The 21,481-nt window shown below is 35.6% G+C and overlaps 1 protein-coding gene across 1 annotated transcript in view; it reads right to left on the reverse strand.

Moving 5' to 3' along the window:
- sdk1b (sidekick cell adhesion molecule 1b) overlaps window positions 1-21,481 on the reverse strand; it is a 296,151-nt gene that overhangs the window by 106,103 nt on the left and 168,567 nt on the right. The window contains exons 7-13 of the mRNA XM_067403334.1: window positions 17,242-17,353; window positions 16,127-16,317; window positions 8,423-8,506; window positions 6,316-6,513; window positions 3,344-3,460; window positions 3,085-3,252; window positions 2,080-2,182 (exon numbers count right to left, since the gene is read on the reverse strand). Of these exons, the coding sequence (XP_067259435.1) occupies window positions 2,080-2,182; window positions 3,085-3,252; window positions 3,344-3,460; window positions 6,316-6,513; window positions 8,423-8,506; window positions 16,127-16,317; window positions 17,242-17,353 (973 nt within the window). The remainder of the gene's footprint in view (window positions 1-2,079; window positions 2,183-3,084; window positions 3,253-3,343; window positions 3,461-6,315; window positions 6,514-8,422; window positions 8,507-16,126; window positions 16,318-17,241; window positions 17,354-21,481) is intronic.

Genomic DNA, 21,481 nt, shown 5'->3' on the forward strand with positions numbered 1-21,481 from the left:
ACATCAAATGCCATATGACGGCTTCTCTTCCCTATGTACTTGATAATGACTTCAACAAGGTGGATAAAGACTATATAATATGGTAAAAAAAAAAAAGGGTAAACTGTCTTTATCCCTAGTAAAGAAATAAACAGAAAAAATGTAATATTATTTAGAAGATTTCTATTTGAACACATTAAAATATAATTTATTCCTGTGATGGCAAAGCTACATTTTCAGCATCATTGCTCCAGTATTCAGTGTCACATGATCCTTCAGAAATCATTCTAATATGCTGATTTGCTGCTCAGGAAACATTTCTTATTTTTATCAATGTTGAAGTTGTGCTGCTGAATATTTTTGTGAAAACTGACATTTTGTTCAGGATTCTTTGAAAATTCAAAAGAACAACATTTGTTGGAAATAAAAATCTTTTGTAACAATGTAAAAGTCTTTACTGTCACTTTTGATCAATGTAATACATTGCTGATCAATAAAGAATTAATTTGTTTCAACAACAACAACAACAACAACAACAAAAACTACTTTTTGACAGGTAGTAAAGCAAGATCAATTTACATGAGATATTAAAGGGATAGTTCATGATCCCATGATTTATTCACCCTCAAGCCATCCTAGGTGTATATGATTATCTTATTTCAGAAGAACACAATCTGAGATATATTTAAAAATATCCTGGCTCTTCCAAGCTTTATAATGGGAGTGAATGGGGGGGCCTGTTTTGAAGTCAAAAATAAATGCATCCATCCATCATAAATATAATCCATACGACTCCAGGGTGTTAATAAAGACCCTCTGAAGTGAAGCGAAGTTAAGCGTTCACTACTATTATAAATCTTGGTAGACTCAGGATATTTTTAAATATATCTCCAATTGTGTCATACACACCTAGTATGGCTTGAGGGTGAGTAAATCATTGGATAATTTTCATTTTTGGGTGAACTAACCCTTTAATAGTTGAATAGGTGAACTATTCTATTTTGTGAATATTAGCTGGAGTGTTGCCAGGGCATTGTTATGCGGTTTCTAGGGTGTTCTGGGTTGTTGCTAGGTGGCTGCTTACTAGTCTTAAGGCCGTATTTTAAAGATCTAAACGTAAATTGTAAAGCGCATGGCGCAGGTGCACCCAGGGCGTGTCCAAATCCACTTTTGCTATTTAAACGACGGAAAAACGGTCTGTGCGCCGGGGCGCATTTTTAAAATGGGTTGTCCCTATTCTTTTAATGAGTAATGGTCGTAACGTTCAATAAACCAATCAGAGTGTCATCTCCCAAGATCGAGATGCGCTCGCGCCATGGCGGATTGCGGTTTACATGGCGGAATTTGTTGGCGGAAAAGCTGAACGCTTTTCAAGCGAAGAAACTGATCTGCTCGTGCATGAAGTTAAAGTGGGCTTGCAAATGCAGGCTTTCAAATAGCTCCGCGCGATGAGTCATTTAATATATATATGTGTGTGTATTGGCACGATTGTTCAATTAATTAGCCAATTTCGCAAATGCATTTACTAATTTAAGGACGTGACGCTGAACGGGAAAATGCGAACGGCGCCAGACGCAAACTAGCAAACACACTTGCGCTGCGCCTTGCGTTGCATTGCGCCGGGTGTATTATAGGGCCCTAAGTGTCTGTTGATATGTTTCCATCCAAGTTGTAAATTAATGGGGGGAAAAATGATTGCAAAACATAAATATTGCAAAAAAAACTTTTTTTCTATGTGTTCAAAGAAAGAAAATCGGTACACAACAGAAATAAGAGCCAATCATCTAGTCATGTGACTTATTTTTAATGTGCATCTACTGTAGAAATGTATTCAGCATTTCCATCATAGTTTATCCACCTCAAGTACACCTTCAGATAGCTTAGAAGTGGCATGGTTTAAGGTACCATTCATGTCTGTAGCACCAGTGGAGAGGGATGAGTTATGTTAGGGGTCTCAAGTAACAGCAACAGTAATGCTTGACTTCGCTAATCAGCCAAAGCCAATGTAGACCTTGCACAGCAGAAGACAATTTTCTTAAGTTTTTGAAATTTAAATGTCAAAATGTGTTTCACAACATGCATCTCAGCTCAAGCTCTGACCTGACGGTGACTCTAGGGTCGTGGGTTGCCATGCAGTTCAGCACAGCGGTGGTTCCCTTAATGACACGCTGATCCTCAGGGGGTGTTGAAATGAAGGTTCGACCTGATTAATAAAATGCAGTTCAGGACAAAATCACACCACAGTTTAATCATTATTCACAGTTCTTTTAACCCTATTAGGTAATTCCCACTGACAGCTTCATTAGCAAAACAGAATGAAATTTACAAAGCATGAACGTTCGAATATTCACACTGCGTCTCAATGAACATATAGTACGGCTAAGCAAATGAACAAATTCTCTCACACACACAACCCACTGGGTCCAATTGACTTGATTAAAGCTAATGCATGTAATATTTTCGACATTAAAATGCTATATTCCAGTTTAATGCGCACTGACACTTATAAGTCAGCCATCTGTAGGCTGCAAACACCGTTGCTGTGCGGCCCAACATGTCAACTTCCAGCCTAGTCAATGGTGTGAGTTTGAGGTAGGACTACCTTTTTGTCTGAACAAAGTAGACGAGAGTAGTTTTTCTGAAATTCCATTTGGCGCCGCCAACGGTGCATAAATTACACGCTGCAGTCTTAATCTGAGAGACTTCTTGCTTTCCTTTTAAGTGGCCAATCCACAAACAGCATTATTTAGGCTGGATGTCAAAAATGCTCTTAGACACTTCCACGCACCCACGCTCAAGCGTAAACCTACATCAGCATCATTAAGCATGCACAGCAAGACAAACTGAGGCCTTGGGATTTAAGGATGACACTATTGCGGTGTGAAATTACTTGAAAAGACTTAACATTTCACAAATATTGTGCTCTGCTATGCCTTTACAATCAGCCTGGCTAATGAACGCCACTATTAAGCTAAACAATGACTGCTGATAAAAGGCATGTTTGGAAATTGTCTGCAATCCTGCCGGTGCTGAATTTCAAATACGCTACATTTGTTTGTACTTCATTAAAAACAACATATTATTAACATTATTTCAGTTTCGTACTCAAGACTGTCAGGGCCACGGTGGCGTTGACCAGTCCCTCAGAGTTAGATGCCAAACACGTGTAGTTCCCTGCGTCGCCTGGCATTATGGGTAGTATCTGTAAGCCTCCAGACTCCAGCAGAGTGAAACGAGTCATCTGCACCGATCCGCTTGCTAACACCTGAGAACCTGTCAGATTCACATGGGTTAGTCACCAAACTGCTGAAATGTGTAATCGAGTAAATGATGTGCAAACAAGTGTGAATGTAATCTTACTTACCTTTCCTCCAAACAATGGCAGGTTTGGGGGCACCGGATGTCTCACAGGTGAAGACAGCTGATGTACCGTCAGTCACAGTGATGTCAGAAGGGGGCGTGGTGAAAGATGGTGACATGCCTACCATGAAAACAAGTAAGAAAATATAGAGTGAACCAAAACCCTTAAAATAATTTAGGTTTGAAATGATAATACAATAGAAATACAGTAGCTCAAACTTAAGTTATTCAAAATTGTCCTTCAGCATGATAAATGAACTTTTCAAACAAATTCCATTAATATGAGCTGTAAATTATTGCGAGCCACAAAAAATATATATACTTTTTTAATAATTATTGAAAAAAAGCAAAACACTTAAAAAACATTATTTATATGATGATGTTTAAAATATCTTACTTAAGTGAATTTCAAGAAACCCAAAGTTAGTAACACTCCCATTCAAAAGTTTGGGGTCAGTAAGATTAAAAAAAAAAAAAAACTTTTATCCACCAAGAATGCATTAAGCTGATAAAAAGTGACAGTAAAGACTTTTACATTGCTATAAACATGGTTGGCGAGTAAAGGAATACATGGTACGGCGTTACGTAATCAGGATACAAAAATCCAGTAACTGTAATTCGTTACAGTTACGTCAAAAAATGTAGTAATCAGATTACAGTTACATTTTTAAAAAAGGGGGGATACTATCAGGATTACAATGGTTTCATTTAAAACTAAATAAATCATTATTTTGCCATAATAACACATATTAAAGGTGCTCTAAGTGATGTCACGTGTTTTTAGGCCAAAACATTTTTTGTCACATACAGCAAACATTTCCTCACTATCCGCTAGCTGCCTGTCCCCTGAACATACTGTAAAAAAAACATGGTCTCTGTAGTCGCCACAAGCTCCGAAAACGGCAATAAAAACAAACTGGTGCAGCCTTGAACACTTAACATAATAAACATGCTCCAGCCAATAACTGACAAGAATGATTTTAAATGAGCGTTCATGACTGTTTCAGGAAGCGGTGAGGGGAGGGGGAGGAGGAGGAGGAGAGAGGGTCTAGCTAGCCTTTGTTTTGTTTGACAACACTTCGAACGTCAACAGGAAGTTACTCCACCCAGGATCACTTAGAGCACCTTTAAGCGCTGCTTGATTATATAGTATTTCCTGGTTCTGTTGTCAGTGATTACTCAAGTGAGCCACCCGCTGGTGCATGTGCAAATAACACCCATCTACAATCTCCTCAGACGCAGACTGAATCACTGCTGCTATTTGAAACGATAGCAATTCATGGAAATTTTGCTGCTATATTGTTTTCAAAGTAGAAACTGCAAACAACATGGTTGTACAGTGCAAACTCTGCCTTCCAGCTACGAAAACACTTTCTTTATCAAAGGACTAAAAAAATAATCTGTAATACCATACTGTAGCCACTAGATGTCATATAGCCCTTTACATATATATTCAGGGCTGTGTATTCCCAGATTGCGGAAATGAGACATGATTGCTTAGTTTTAATAGGTTTTAATAACCAAAATGCTAAACATTAAAATTAAAGCAGAACAAACATAAACAGAAATCTTTGATCCTAGCTTGTTCAGTTTATGATCTGATGTGACTTTTATATTTTTAAGCTCTAAACAACAACAACGATAATAATATTGCAATAGATAATTTATCAGATTTTTTAAATATTTTTATTGTTGAGACCCATTCAAAAGTATGGAACGTGTAACATTTAAAAACTTGAAGAGAAGAAATAATCAAAATTAAATTTAATATATATATATATATATATATATATATATATATATATATATATATATATATATATATATATATATATATATATATATATATATATATATATATATATATATAGATATATATATATATATGTGACCTTGAAGTAATCCAAAAGTAATCAGTTACATTACTTTCATATTATAGTACTTGGATTACGTTACTGAATACTTTTTTTATGAAGTAATTTGTAACTGTAACGGAATACATTTTTAAAGTAACCCTCCCAAGCCTGGCTATATATACAGTATATATCAAATAAATGCTGTTCTTTTGAGCTTTCTATTAATAAAAGAATCCTGATTATCAAATAAATGCAGTGTTGGTGAGCATCAAAAACATTTTTAAAATCTTACTGACCTCAAACTTTTGAATGGTATTGTAGCTCAAACATTATTTGTTAGCAGATGGTTGGTTTCATATTTTTATATCTAATGCAATGATATTCATACATTTTATGTGAGACTTAAGTGTTCAAGTATTTGGGGTCACTGCTTATATGTATATCCAGTATTTGAGTGAACAAACTGCTGCTCTAAATATCACACCACTATTATAACATTCATTTATTTAAATTATTCACTTGTTAATTACATGCATAATGAATGTACCTAACTTTAAAACTCTCAAACTTAAATAAAAAATGGTGTGAACTGAAATGAAACTTGAGAGCAAAAGAGAGATGAGGATGACTAAGCGAGAGAGAGAGCTGGAGGTGTTGATTAAGTGCTGTGTGTGTGTGTGTGTTAAAGGTTGATCTCTCAGTAGACACTGATTAATTACACAGATCAATGAGAGGTCTCTGAACTCCCTGATCAATTCACAACCGGGAGGATAAGAGAGCGAGATCACTGACTTTTAAAACATCCATGGCTGTATTTATGCATCATTCTCCCATTAGCCTGAAGCAATGATTCACCAAAAATGAAAATCCTGTCATCATTTACTCACCCTCATGCCGTTTCAAACCCATATGACTTCAGAGATTTTGAAGAATTTCTTGTGTCCACACAATGAAAGCATATTGTAAATAGGGGCTCTCAAGCTCCAAAAAAGCACAAAAATAAATTCAAAATATCTACCAAAAGACAGTCAGTCATATGGGTTTGAAACAACACGTGGGTGAGTAAATGATGGCAGAACTGCATTTTTGGGTGAAATATTCCTATAAATATTTGTCTTACTTGTGACGACCAAGTTGGTATGTGCTTGTATTTCTCCAGCCGTGTTTTCAGCGAAGCACTGGAATATGCCAGCATCATCCGGCTGAATTCTCCGTACTTGCAGAACCATTGAGGAAGAGGTAAGCTTGTATCGAGGGTTGTTCAGTGTGGAGAGGGGGACGGCATTTTTTAACCACTCCAGCTTCGGTGTGGGAATCCCTGAATAATACATAAAGCATCACAAGGTATTTCAGCAGATATTTTATATATATATATACACATACATACATACACGTTTTAAAATATATAAAACTAGAAAAGATATTTTAAATTGTAATAATATTTTGCAATATAACTATTTTTTTTTTTTACTGTATTTTTAATCACATAAATGCAGACAAATGCAGAAATGCAGACTCTTCTCGGTGAGCAGAAGAGACTTCTTTCTAAAAAACATAAAAAAAAAAATAAATAAATAAAAAATCATAATTATTCCAACCTTATATACACCAAATTTGTAAGGGCTAGATTTACACAAATGCCATATGACACTTGGTAGATGAGAAAATTATTACCAAAGCAGACACACACACCCACACACACACAGAGAGTGTTTGATTTATCACAAAGTTAACGTTTTCATCAATAGACTTTCATCAGGGCACACTTTGGTTTAATTAATGAAAATTTAATCTAATAAATTGGCTTTGATTGATTAAACTTCCAATAAAATTTTGACATGCTTCACCGACAAGAAAGGAGACGATTTGGATAGGAGGATAAGAGAGGGAGCGAGAACTCAAGAAGCGAGCGCAAAATGAATAAAACGGCAATTATATGTATTAGCAATAATTGTAAATTAAGTTCATCTGAAGGAACTCATGATATGCTCATCATGATATGCAAATTAAAGAATGTATCATGGATAAATCCTGCAGCTCAACACTTTAAAAGGTCAAATAGCGTGAATCCGCTCCACCCCGCCTCCTATGGAGTCTCAGCGTCGATAGTCGTGTCACACCCACGGGATGCAAGACAAGGATGTTAAAATAAGACTGTCAAAAACAAGCTCGCTGTAATTAAATTTTTGACAGTTTATGACAAAGTGTGCACAAACTCAGCTTCACACCCTTACAAAGTGCAAAAAGAACGAGTCGAGATTCTCAGCAAGTGTAAATTGCAGAGGTACAATCTCTGCCACAAAAAAAAAAAAGAGTCTCAGTAGTTTTAAAAAAGTTTCATGAAGTTTCATGAAGGAGAAACTGTCCAGATTTCCATTAAATAAAGGAGAAAATATTACGAAAGAAAAAAGGGGAGAAGAAAGAACCGTTTGAGGTCTCTCTTTATGAATTTTCCTTGTTAGAAGTCATGAAAAGTTTAACTTTTAGACACTTGGCACTTTGTTGCTGAAATGTAGGTCAGATTGACGCAGCTTGTTAAAAGGATTTTCTAGTTGGATTCTACTCCTCTGTTGCCCTGTGAGCCAATGATATACCTAATGTCTTTTAACTAGATCTTAACATAGTATGAACATTGACACCAATTAGCAGCTAATACCATTAGCGCCTCGCTCGCCTTTTCTAATGTACTTGACCGCTTATTCCAGATCACTCATTTAATCGATTAAATAAAGATGAATTCAAATAAGGACACATTGCAGAAATGAGCAAGGGTCGATGCGGCGCGCTTGGAGAAAAGGTCAAATTTGTGAAGCGACAAACGGTTATGCTAAAAGCAAGTCTTGCGGTTGACTCAGCACATAAACTGAATAACGTTCTTATGGCAAATAGTCGGCTGAAAGCACACCGGCCACAATAAAATGAACATGCTATAACATTATGCAGAAATGGGAACATTATGTTTTTAAAAGATACATTCAAACATTTGGGATTGACATATAGTGTGCTGGAAGTTAAGTGGCTTTTTTGTTCAAGTGCTGGCAGTTTTTATACTCCTGACAATATAAAGATTATAGTTTCCTGCAGGAGAATGGTTATACAACAGCAGAGTATGTAGGACATATATAATATGACTCTAAAATGATCTAACTCAGAGTTGCTGCAGTCATTTGATAGGTGCAATATGGCTGTCTGTCTCTAGAAGGGGTGGGGCAGTAGGCGGGGCTTACCTTTGGCCTGACACTGAAGCTCCACAGTTTTCTCAACTTCCGTTATCACCGACCTCTTTGGTTTTGATGTGAAGTAAGGGGACTCTGTGCTCATACAAACACACATACACACACAAACTTGTAAGTATAAACAAGATTTTAACATTCTCTGTAGAAAATATTGCAAAAAGTATAAAAATCTTCACCCTGTTGTTATGAGGTTATTAAGCTGTTCTGGGTTGTTGCTAGAGGGTGGTTGCTGATGTGTGCTGGGTAGTTGGCTAGGGCATTACTAAGCATGTGTTATGTTTTTTTGAGTGATTGCTAGGGTATCTCTAAGTGCTATGTTTTTTGAGTGGTGGCTATAGGGTGTTACTCAGTGTTCTAGGTGGTTGCTTAAATGTTATGGGTGATTATCATCATGGCATTGCTAGGTGGCTGCTGATGTGTGCTGGGTAGTTGCTAAGGCATTACAATGCAGGTCCTATGTTTTTTGAGTGGTTGCTGTTGTTGTTAGGTGGTTTCTTATGTTTTCTAAGTGGTTGCTAGAGCATAGATAGGTGGTTGGTTATAAGTTATGTGTGGTTGTCACAGTGTAGCTAGGTGGTTGCTGATGTGTACTGGGTAGTTTCTAGGGCACTGGCATACAAGTGCTAAGTTGTTTCTAGGGTATCCCTAGTTGGTTGTCTAGGTGTTGTGTGTGGTTGCTAGGGCATTGCTAAGTATTCTTGGTGGTTGGTAAGTGGTTGCTTAGATGTTTGAGTTGGTTTCTAGATCATAGGTAGGTGGTTGTTTAGGTATTTGTGGAGGACTTCATGTGTGGTGTTGTGTACTTCATAACTGAGGGCTTGGATTTATATTTTTACTATTTAAATCCAATCTGAGTGTGTTCTAGAGCATTGTTTTTCACCTGATGGGTCGCAAGACCATTTTGAGTGGGTCGCGGAGATACAGATATAGAAAGACGGTTCACTACTATTAGTTATGAATGTGAGAAACGGCAATGCGCAATATGGCAGAATTTGTCCCGCCTTCTAAGTAAAAGAGCCAAACGCTGATTGATAAAGTCAATAGCTGCGTCTAAAAAACTGTAAAATGCTGCCTTCTGAGGACACATTTCAAAGTAGGAAAGCATCAAGGCACGTCTGAATCCAATGTTAGCTTCACTTCCTGTTTCCTGAGATACCTTCATCTGATCGATTTTTGAAGGAAGCATAGATGTATCCTTAGCTGCCTTTGATATCAAACAATCCTGTGCTTTCCATTTTGTCACAGTTGAGCTAGAAAAATAAAGATGGCATCCAAAAGTTGCCTTTCCTGCTCAGTTTGTGAATAAATGTATGATTTTGATCAACATATTTCAATTTTGATATCATTTCTATAGAGAAATTACTACTGTAATAATTAAATATTTGTTTAGTTCTGAAAAATCAGCCTTTTTAACACTATTTGGGCATAAGAAACAACATTTATTTTTGTTGCTGATTTGAAATAGGTTATTTAATTGTGAGAGATTTTGAGATTTTCAGGATTCCTCTATTCGTATAGATAGGACTTGTTCTTGGATGCCCGAAATAGCTGGCCAGAGGCATTGCAAATATGGCAGCCAAGTGAACAGACTTTCCTTGGAAGGGACTTTGGTGTGTAGTCAAAAACAACAACAATAAAAACTTAATTCTATATTTTTTTATGATGCAAGACTTTTATTTTGAAAGGCGTGCCTGAAAGCTGTTGACACTTGTGTCAGAAAAACACCTTGTCCTGATTCAGTAAATGCGGTTAGAGATGTTGTCAAACTAAGTGTCAGTGTTGTTATTCTAATGTTATTTTCGTAAACTTGTTACGCTCGTAGCGAGCACTCTTCAATTCCACGTGCAAATGATGCGGCGCCTGCCTGTGTACCACTTCATTATAAATAAAGCGCAAAAGAAATGACAAGCATGCAATGTCGTAGTTATGTTATCAATTAGTAAGTCATGAAATTACTAAGAAGTACCAATAACTTACGCAACTGGTACTTTGTGTGTGGGAGGGATTTGCATGCAGGTATGATGTACATTCTATTAATCACCCTTTTCACCTCTGCATTACTACTTTCTTATGTTTTTGCTCTCACTCAACTAGCCTCTTTCCATTTATTAACATCACATGCGCTGTATTTTTGAAGGAACGGGAGAGCGAGTTCACTTTCACTTAATATATAATTACAGATGTTAAATTTATTTTTACACTCTATTAGTTGTTAAAATGTGTTCGTATATATAAGATCAAATTAACATGTGTCCTGGCATATGCCTGCCATAAAAAAGAAAACCCTTTCATCCACTGCACTTTTATTTTCCCCTTTATTCTTGACAGGAAGAGCAAGACTCCTGTTACTTTTTCACACACCTGACATTTGTTTTTTTTCTCTCTCTCTCTCTTTCTCGCCTTGTCTAACTCACTCCAAATAAAAGGAGACAAAGGACCTGTTAACAGTAATGCTGATAACAGCTTTTCACTTACCGAAGAATATCGAGAGAATAAAGAAGGGGGGTTAAGCAAACAACAACAACAACAGCAAAAAATGAACAGCATAACAATGTTGCAGTTTTTCCAATTAATTCCCATTCTTTCTTCTCTCTTTCCTCTCCTCCTTTTCTTTCTTCCCGAACAAATCAGCACTTATTCAGTCTCATTGTACTGTACATTTATGCAGATCAGGATATACATATTCAAACTGGCGCCTGGATCGGATTCAACGGCAGAAACAATAAATACCTCCTCCGTCTCAACCTCTTTTCCACTGCTGGCTGCACTGACATGTTCACTTTATCTTTCTATAAAAGTCTCTCTGAGCCTCCAACAGCCCCAATTTATTCATCACTCCATTGGCTGCCTCATGCATATGCATGCCCCCCTTTCGCCCAATCATGTAAGGCGCACACCTGTCAGATAAGCTCATTGAAAGAATATTCGTTGCTGTTTCTAATAAGAGTGCGAGTTGAGGTATAAATATTCATAGCTCATCTATTGGTGAAAAAGATCTTGGGACAGAGAGTAATATTTGTTTTTGGATCAAAGAGCAGAGATGTTAAGGAGGCTGAGGATGTTTAAGCCCACTGACCTTCTGAAAACATTGAAACAGAGAGTCATGATGCTCAGATAAAACGCCAGTAACGTGACAAAGAATGCTGAGAGCCGACTTGCTATTGTGTGAATAAATGTGCATAGCAACCATTAGAAATTTGTCCTCCCACTTACTGAGAGATACAAAGAAAAAAGTGTAGATGAATGAGTAAAACAGCTACTTTAGAGCTTCTGCAACAGGGCTAGTGTGTCGCTAAAGGTTGAGTTTCAACTTCTGATGCAACACACTCTCATGTAGGCGTCTGTTGATGGAAATGTCACAGAGGCAGGTCCAATTGTGATTTTGGGAACCCAATGTATTTCTGACACTTTCCACGCCCTCAGAAAGATTTCTTAATCATACCTATCCATCAAATGCTCCATCTGAGAGCTTTCTCTACAGTGCAGGTCCACTTAAAACCTTCATTAAATCTGATCTACTGGGCGATATCACTACATCGAATTAATATTCATGAACAGAGAGGTGGGATATTCCCATGTTTTGATACAATAGGCATTTGAATGTATGATGCTAGCAAACTTGAGTGTCATGTTTTAAGATGTTTAAGTGCACTTATTTTGGTCTGGTCAGCATATAAATATGTATAACTTGACTAATATCTAAAGGTTGAGTGTAAGTACTGTGTAGGTTAAGTGTATGTGAGGCCACTAATTGAAAAATGGAAATGAAAAGAGCCAATCATCTTATTGGTAAAGGCACTGGGCGTGTTTTATGCAAATTACTAACCTCATTTACAATACTCAAAATTCATTAACATTAGAACAAGGTTAAGAATAAATTTGTATGCATAAAAATGAGTTGTGAATTAGGTGGACATTGTGCAAAGTACTTATGCATATTAATATGCATAAACCACGCAATTGAGAAAAAAAGTCAATGGGACCCAATGATGGATCAAAATCCAAGTATATATTTGAACTGCTATTGTTTTCGTTTTTGGTGTGACGATCAAATTTGTTGATGTTTTTAAATTTGATTGCTGAATTGGCATATATACACATATGTTTATATGCCAATTCATAATTTATATGTTTTCACAAAAAAAGTCATTTTTCATTCGCTAACATTCCTGTTCAATTTTGTTCTAAATCTACAAAAAAATGTACGAACAACTGAAACCACACATACATTGCTTGAGGATTTTGCTGGACATGAGTGTCTTTAGAGAGCACAGAAAGACTATAAAAAGGTTGTGAAAACTCCCTATGCAGATGGTTTGGGCATGTTTTATGCAAATTACCAACCTCTAATGCACAAGGTCACTAATTTAGAATACTTAAAGTAATAGTTGAGTCAAAAATCTAAATTATCCCATAATTTTCTCATCCTAAGTCTATAGGACTAGAGCTTCAAAAACTCGGACACTATTCAATGCCATTACAAAGCTGAGAAAAGCCAGGATATTATTAAATATAATTCTGATTGTGTTCGGCTGAAAGAAGAAAGTCATATACACCTAGGATGGCTTGACTATTCCTTTAAAATTCTTTAGAACAAGGATAAGAAGAAATATACGTGTATGCAAGTGAATTTTTTTGTGAGAAGTTCATATAAATAATCCACACAACTAAGAAAAAAACAAATGAGACTCACTGACAGCTTTAAATGTAGCCCAGATAACATGGTGACATTGATACAATGTTGAGTTTTGATCCAAACCATCATTTCGGTTGAGATTGACATTTCAATGTTGGATCAACATTGAAATTTTGATAAAAGCCGACAGCAAAAATGCTTTGAGACAATGGCTATGTCTACACTAATCCGGCTGTATTTGAAAACGGAGTTTTCGTCTAAAAACGCTCCGCGTCCACACTATCATTTTCAAAAGTTTTCCAAAAGTTGCTCATCCACACTGAAACGTATGAAAACGGCTACATCCCCCTTCTGCGCATGAGTAAAGCTTCGACCTGCGTCATTCCCGCTAGGCGTTTATTTACTTTCCGACTCTTTGAAACTTTGAGGCAATGTCGAGGAAAGGCGTTTTTTAAATGGACCGACAGTGTGGTGGAGTTGTTGCTGCGAGTAACACAGGAGTATAAAGTGGCCAAAGCAAGTGAGAATGTAGACTGGGAGACGTGTCTTGGCTGAATTGTTCATATGACTGCATCACATGACCAAAAATACGTCATCGTATTCAAAAGCCTCCGTTTTCACAGTCCACACTACGACACGAAGACGGCGTTTTCAAATTTATCCGCTTTTGGAGAGCGTTTTCCAAAAGCTATGTTTTCGTTGACTTAAAACGCCGTCTCAGTGTGGACGGAAGGCCAAAACGGAGAGAAAAATATACGTTTTCAAACGAAAACGTATTAGTGTGGACATGGCCAATGACATTGAACTAACAGTGATTTGTAGTTGATGACCACAAGATCATGCAGGCATGTGTTTCTGAAATTGGCCACTGATTGGTAAATGCCCATTTTAGTTTTGCATGTGCACTTCTCAGTAGTCTAATCAATTCCTCCTCATTAGAGAGAAAACACAGGTGCATCCTACACAGTAGTGTTGTTTGTTGAACCACCTGACTTCTCTGGGTTTCAAACAAAGTTGCATTATTATTATTAAGGTCTTATTATTTCTGTACTTTTGTTTGTTTTTTTGCGCTTGCTATTTGCATTTAATTTATTGTTACTGAATCTTATATGATATTTATCTTTAATAGGAATGAAGGCAGATGGACAATTAAAAAAAAGAAGAAAAAAAAAGGAGAAGCACCCTCTTGATAAATGTAACATTGATAATACATTGAGTTGTAGTCGATAGGATCATCACCTGACCTGGGACTTGATGTTGTCCTGTACCTTATCTCCTGCTCCCTGATTACTGCTTAATCATTCATATTCCTGAATGTGTATTCAATTTGACGAATGCAACTAATCTCCTTTCTGTTTAGCCTCACTCTAAAAAATGCTTTGTTAAAAACAACCCAAGTTGGGTTGAAAATGGGCAAACCCAGCAATTGGGTTGTTTTAAGCCAGTGGTTGGGTTAAATGTTTGCCCAACCTGCTGGATAGTTTTATTTAACCCAACTACTGATTAAAAATGACTATATGGCTGGCTTAAAATGAATCCAAAATAGGTGAGAAATTAAAAATCAGACATAATTACAAGAGGCAACAATATTAATCAAAAGGTGTACATTTATTAATAAGAATTTAATAAATGTTTATTGTTTATTATTCATTATCTTATTAATAAATGCTCATTTATTAAACATATTAATAAATGTTAATTTCCAGCATATTTTGGGTTCATTTTAAGCAAGTTAAATGTTTGCCCAACGAGTTGGATAGTTTTATTTAACTCAACTGTTGTATAAAAATTACTGTATTGCTTCCCAACCACTGGGTTAAAACAACCCAATTGCTGGGTTGTCCATTTTCAACCCAACTTGGGTTGTTTTTAACCCAGGATTTTTTAGAGTGCTGTTTCCACTGAAACACAATAATAAATAAATAAATAAATGAAAAACAACGTCTTGTGTTTGAGAACGTGAATGACATGGCTAATTTGTGATATTTAAACAGATTAAGGTACATAAGGTGAATCTGCAGATTTAAATAAATTTTCATTAAAAAAAAAAGCTCTTTCATTATACAATAGTGATGCGTAGGTCTGCTTTTTTTCCAACCCGCGGGTCCCGCTTTTATGAAATTATTTTATGTTGACATTTCAGTTCAATCAACATCACATTAACAGTGATCAAACAATATTACAAATAATTTTTGTTCATTTCAATATTGATTCAACAGCAGTGATGTAGAATCAACATAACATCGATTCAATAGCATTACCATTGATTTTTTTTGTTCACTATTGTTTCCACATTAAATGCGGGTGCAAACGTGAAATGGAACCAACATCACCTCATAATGTTGATTCAATGATATTATCATTGATTTATTATTGAAATCTCAACATTGTTTCAACATTAACTGAGGGTGCAAAAGTGATGTTGAAAAAGTATCACTTTGTAATGTTGAATCAATAATATTACCATTGATTTGAGGTTGAAATCTCAACATTGCTTCAACATTAACTGAGGGTGCAAAAGTGATAGTAAAGCAACATCACTTTGTAACGTTAATTCAATGCAAATAGCGTTGAAGCATCAACACTGACTCAACATTGTTTCAATGATTACATGCTATCTGGGAGTCTTGAGAACATGTTTGCAGCAGTGCGTTTAGAATAAAAATTATTGTTCATTGGTGTGGATGGTAATATAGTTATCATTAAAGTTTTCATTTTTGGTGTAATGTTATCAATTTCTGATGATTTGGCATTTCTACAGTAATTGATACATAAGCTTGGAAAAAGTTGACGGGAGCTGTACTTGACTAATAATAGCTGCCCAGAGGTGTTAACGAAATACCGCCAAGTGGAGTGACTTTGCTCTTTTAAAAAAAAAACCCTTGGTATTATACATGGAACAAAAAAATTGAGCTCACTGCAGTATTTAATTAAATGATATTCCTGAAATCAAATCTATCTGACAAACTCTTGCTCTCTAGGTCATTTTTCAGTAAAATAATACTTAAAAAATCTGCCAGAACCTGCATGTAGCACAAGAGAAACCCCAATCGTCTTACCCAGCACGGAGAGGTACGCTTTGGCCTCTGTGCTCTTCTGACTGCTGTTTCTGAGCGCGGCCTCGCACACGTACAGACCCGCGTCTGCTGAGGTGGGGTTAGTGATGGCCAGCCTGCGCCCGAACGAGTCCACTCCTGCTGTTAGTCTCACCCCATTACGCTTCCAGAACACCTGCAGCCTGTCAAGAGATCTGCTCCATGCACACACATAAAACACAGCACATTAACTGCCATACTGAAATTAATACTCATGCCAAGAATTATAAAGGGCCCAGTTAGGTATGTGTTAAATATGCAAGAAAAGCAGCAAGCGAACATTTCGTCCTCAAAGTTGATATGTTAGAAGCAGGAAAAATGGGCAAGCGTAAGGATTTGAGCGAGTTTGACAAGGGCCAGATTGTAATGGCTAGACGACTGGGTCAGAGCATCTCCAAAACTGCAGCTCTTGTGGGGTTTTCCCGGTCTGCAGTGGTCAGTATCTATCAAAAGTGGTCCAAGGAAGGAACGGTCGTGAACTGGCAACAAGGTCATGGGCGGCCAAAGCTCACTGATGCACGTGGGGAGCGAAGGCTGACCTGTGTAGACAAGCTACTGTAGCTCAAATTGCTCAAGAAGTTAAAGGGTTAGTTCAACCAAAAATGCAAAAAATGTCATTTATTACTCACCTTCATGTTGTTCTACACCCGTAAGACCATCAAAATATCTTAATTTGTGTTTCGAAGATGAACAAAGGTCTTACGGGTGTAGAACGACATGAGGATGAGTAATAAATAACAGAATTTTAGTTTTTGGGTGAACTAACCCTTTAATGCTGGTTCTGATAGAAAGGTGTCAGAATACACAGTGCATCGCAGTTTGTTGTGTATGCGACTGCATAGCCGCAGACCAGTCAGGGTTTGGCTTCATTAAGTTGAAACAAATGCATAACACGGTCAAAGTCATCAAGTTTATGTGAAATGACAGATATAATCACAATTTTGACAGATGTGAATGACGTCACCGCTGTGATGGATAATGAAAACGATATAACAACAACAAACATCTTTGAAATGATACAGGAACCCTGTTTTTAATGGAACCCTGGCATTGAGTCACTGCCGTCGGGGGCAACCCACCTCGCATTTGCGACGCACTCAAGAGTAGCCTCACTCGCCCCGGCAACCACTGATGTGTTCTTAGGTGCAATCACTATCACCGGGGCAACCAATTCAGCGGGGGCAATAACATCTGAGATTGAGAAAGAGAAAAGAATGGTAAAAAAGTGAGAGAGAGAGAGAGAGAGAGAGAGAGAGAGAGAGAGAGAGAGACGGTTGATTATTGGCACAATCAATCAGGTTAACAGACTGAGCATCATGAGGGAGATAAGGTTTTGTGATGAGGTGCTACGTTTTTTTTCTTCTTTTTATCCTCTCTCTGAATCAATTCGTTCTTTGAAAAATAATACATGCAGAAGAAACTCAAATGACTAGCCATGGTTGAAAGATGATAGAGGAGGAAAAGAAAGAGCGGGAGATGGAGAAAGATAGGTGAATGGCGAAAATGACATGTGATTGCATCGTTAAAGGAATACTTCACCCAAAAATGAAAATTATGTCATTTAGTCGTCCTCATGTCATTCCGTGCAATTACAATGAATGGGAACTGGAGCTTTCAATTGCAAAAAGGATGCAAAAGCACCATAAGAGCTGCACAAATGACAGCTGTGATGCATTTCATTTAATTACTCTATACGAGTCCTACATACAGTGTATTTCCTTGGCACATTCATGAGCAAACTAGTGACTTGTGATTCATAAAATAATTGTTCTATTAAGATATATTCTATTGATATATTGACTAAATGAAGGAGGGGATTATTGATGAACTTACATTTTGGTCTGGCTTCGAGCTATTGCTTGGCTTTTTAAGACTTGGAATATTGCGTTTGAGTCGTACAGTTTTATACTTTATGATACTTTTAAAAGCACCATAAAAGAGTATTCTAAACGAATCATACAGTGGATTCCTTGGCACATTCAGGACAGAACTGGTGATGTTTGATTCATAAACAAATTGATCTATTAAGATGTTTTCAATTAATCAGTTGATCCGGTTCACAGAACCAATTTGAATTCATGCATGAATCGGTTCTTGAGTTCAACTAATTGACTCAGTGATTTGGTCACATCGACTAAATAGAGGAGGAGATAATTAATGAACTTACATTTTGGTCTGGTTTCGAGCTATCACATTGCTTCATGAGACTTGGAATATAGAGTTTGAGTCATACATTTTGATTCTTTTATCATACTTGTAAAAGCACCATAAAAGAGTATTCTAAAAGAATCATACAGTGATTAGCACATTCATGACAGAAATGGTGATGTTTCATATATAAACTAATTGTTCTATTAAGATTTTTTCAATGTATCAGTTGATTCAGTTCACAGAACCAATTTGAATTCATGCATGAATCAGTTCTTTAGTTCAACTCACTGACTCAGTGATTCGGTCGCATGGCTTCATGAGACTTGGAATATAGCATTTGAGTCACACAGTTTTATACTTTTATGATCCTTTAAAAGCACCTTAAAAGAGTTATTTTATACGAGTCAGTGTATTTCTTGGCACATTCATAAGAGAACTCGTAATGTTTGATTCATAAGCTAATTGTTCTATTAAGATCTTTTCAATGAATCCATTTCACAGAACCTGAATTCATGCATGAATCAGTTCTTGAGTTCAATGATTTAGCCACATCGACTAAATGGAAAAGAAGATTACCTATGAACTTGTATTTGGGCTGTTTCTCACTTACAGCTACGTCATGGCTTCATAAGAATTGGAATACAGTGTATAAGTCATACAGCTTTATACTTTTATGACACTTTTATGGTACCTTTTTAATGTTTGAAAACTCCATTCTCCATTCATTGTAACATGATCTTCAAATGTGAAGAAATAAAAGATGGAATGAGTAAATAATGACAGAATTTTCCTTTTATGCAAGTGATTCCTTTAAAACTCAACGAGAATGGTGAGAACATGCACCTCAGATGAAAACCAGCCTACCATGATAGATAAACTGGCACACAGATGCAAACACACACACACACAAGCTTTGATCTGATCTTTGATCAGTGACTGGAAAGGTGTAATGCATTCTCACATCCTCCAAACACAGCAGTGATAGATGCTCTAACTTTTGTAATCTCAGTTGGGGTGTATATAATTTATGCATTCATCTCACTGTATCTCATCATTCAAAAAATATGACAAATAAACCACAAAAAACCTAGCAGAAATCTGCGAGCGAAAATGAAATACAGAAGATTGGAGCGAGCGAATGGAATTGGACAGGAAAAGTCAATAAGAAGAGGAACAAGATATATAGGAGTGCTATTTCTGAAAAGTCTAAAAACGAAGCGGTATTTCAGAATCGTAGTTGTGTATGTGCACTCTAAAATATAGCCAGTAGGTGTTAAACTATGGCACCTTAGGTTTGGATCTGGCATGAAACCTAATTTGCATAGACTGGCACATTCTAAATTTATGTCCAGTAACAAGTACACAATGGATGCATATGGTGTTAAATAGTTTCCAGTTCTGCACTACTGATTTATGCAGAATATTAGTGCTCAGAGTGATTTACACATCCTGTGATGGACCTGGAACAACAATAATTCTTTCAAGCAATCAGTGCACTATGCATTGATATTAAAATTCTGGCAAATACGATAAGATGAAAATTAATTTCATGTATAGTCGATAACTGATAAATGGCAATTATATTCTTTCTTTCTTTCTTTCTGGACACATGGCTTTTGGCTATATTTCGTTAAATAAATAATCATTTAAATAAACAAAAGCATTATAAATAAATAAATAAATGAATTAAATAACAAAAACTATACAACATTAATAAATAATAAAACATTAACTTATTTTTTTTAAATATTATTTATTGATGAAATATATTATTTAGTTATATAAATGTGGCCAAACAAATAAATACATAATAAATAAATAAATAAATAATTACTACTAATAAAGCATTAACCAATTTATTTAAATTATTATTTTTTGTTAAACACAATTTAATGTTAATTAAAATATTATGTATTTTTATAAACATGGTCAAATAAAAAATAAATAAATACAAAATGTTAATGAATGAATTCATTAATATAAGTTAATATAATTTAATAACTTGCATTAATTTAAAAAATTATATATTTTAATTATTTATTAAAATATTGTTTATTTATTAAAATATTGTGTATTTATATAAATGTGGTCAAATAAATAAATAAATAAAATTAATTCATTAATATAAGTTAATATAATTAAATAACTTGCATTATTTAATATGTTAATATAATTTATTTATTTATCAAAAATATTATTTATTAAAATATAATGTATTTATATTAACATGGTTAAATAAATAAATAAAAATTTTAATGAATGAAATTATTAATATAAGTTAATATAATTTAATAAGTTGCATTAATTTAATAAATAAATACAATTTATTGATTTATTAAAATATTATTTATTTATTTAATAAATATATGTTAATGAATTCATATAAGTTAATATGCATTAATAATAAAGGGGGGGGGGGGGGGGGTTGTATTTAACCAATAAGTGACCTCTGATTTAAAGGGTTAGTTCACCCAAAAATGAAAATTCTGTCATTAATTATTCACCCTCATGTCGTTCCACACCTGTAAGACCTTCGTTCATCATCAGAACACAAATTAAGATTTTTTTTTTTTTACATTGCCTGCATTGACAGCAAGACAATTAACACATTCAGATACCCAGAAAGCTACTAAAGTTACATTTAAAACAGTTCATGTAACTACAGCGGTTCAACCTTAAAGTTATGATGCGACAAGAATGCTTTTTGTGCACCAAAAAAACAAAATAATAACTTTAACAATAGCCGATTTCAAAACACTGTTCATGCTATAGTCGATTAGTCACATGATTTCAGTAAACAAGGCTTCGTTACATCATAAGTGTTTCGAAATTTCAATGGTTCACATGACTTTGACAGTTTGATACACGCTCCGAACCACTGATTCGAAACAAACAAAAATCACAAATATTCGTAAAGCTTAGAAGCATCATGAAGCAGTGTTTTGAAATCAGCTATTGGTGAATAAAGTCATTATTTAGCTTTTTTGGTGCACAAAAAGTATTCTCGTCGATTCATAACATTAAAGGTTGAACCACTGTAGTCACATGAACTGTTTTAAATCCGTCTTTAGTAGCTTTCTGGGCATTGAAAGTGTTAATTGTCTTGCTGTCAATGCAGGCCTCACTGAGCCATCAGATTTTATCAAAAAATATCTTAATTTGTGTTCT

This window comes from Chanodichthys erythropterus, chromosome 12, assembly GCF_024489055.1.
Source record: "Chanodichthys erythropterus isolate Z2021 chromosome 12, ASM2448905v1, whole genome shotgun sequence".
NCBI lineage: Eukaryota > Metazoa > Chordata > Actinopteri > Cypriniformes > Xenocyprididae > Chanodichthys > Chanodichthys erythropterus.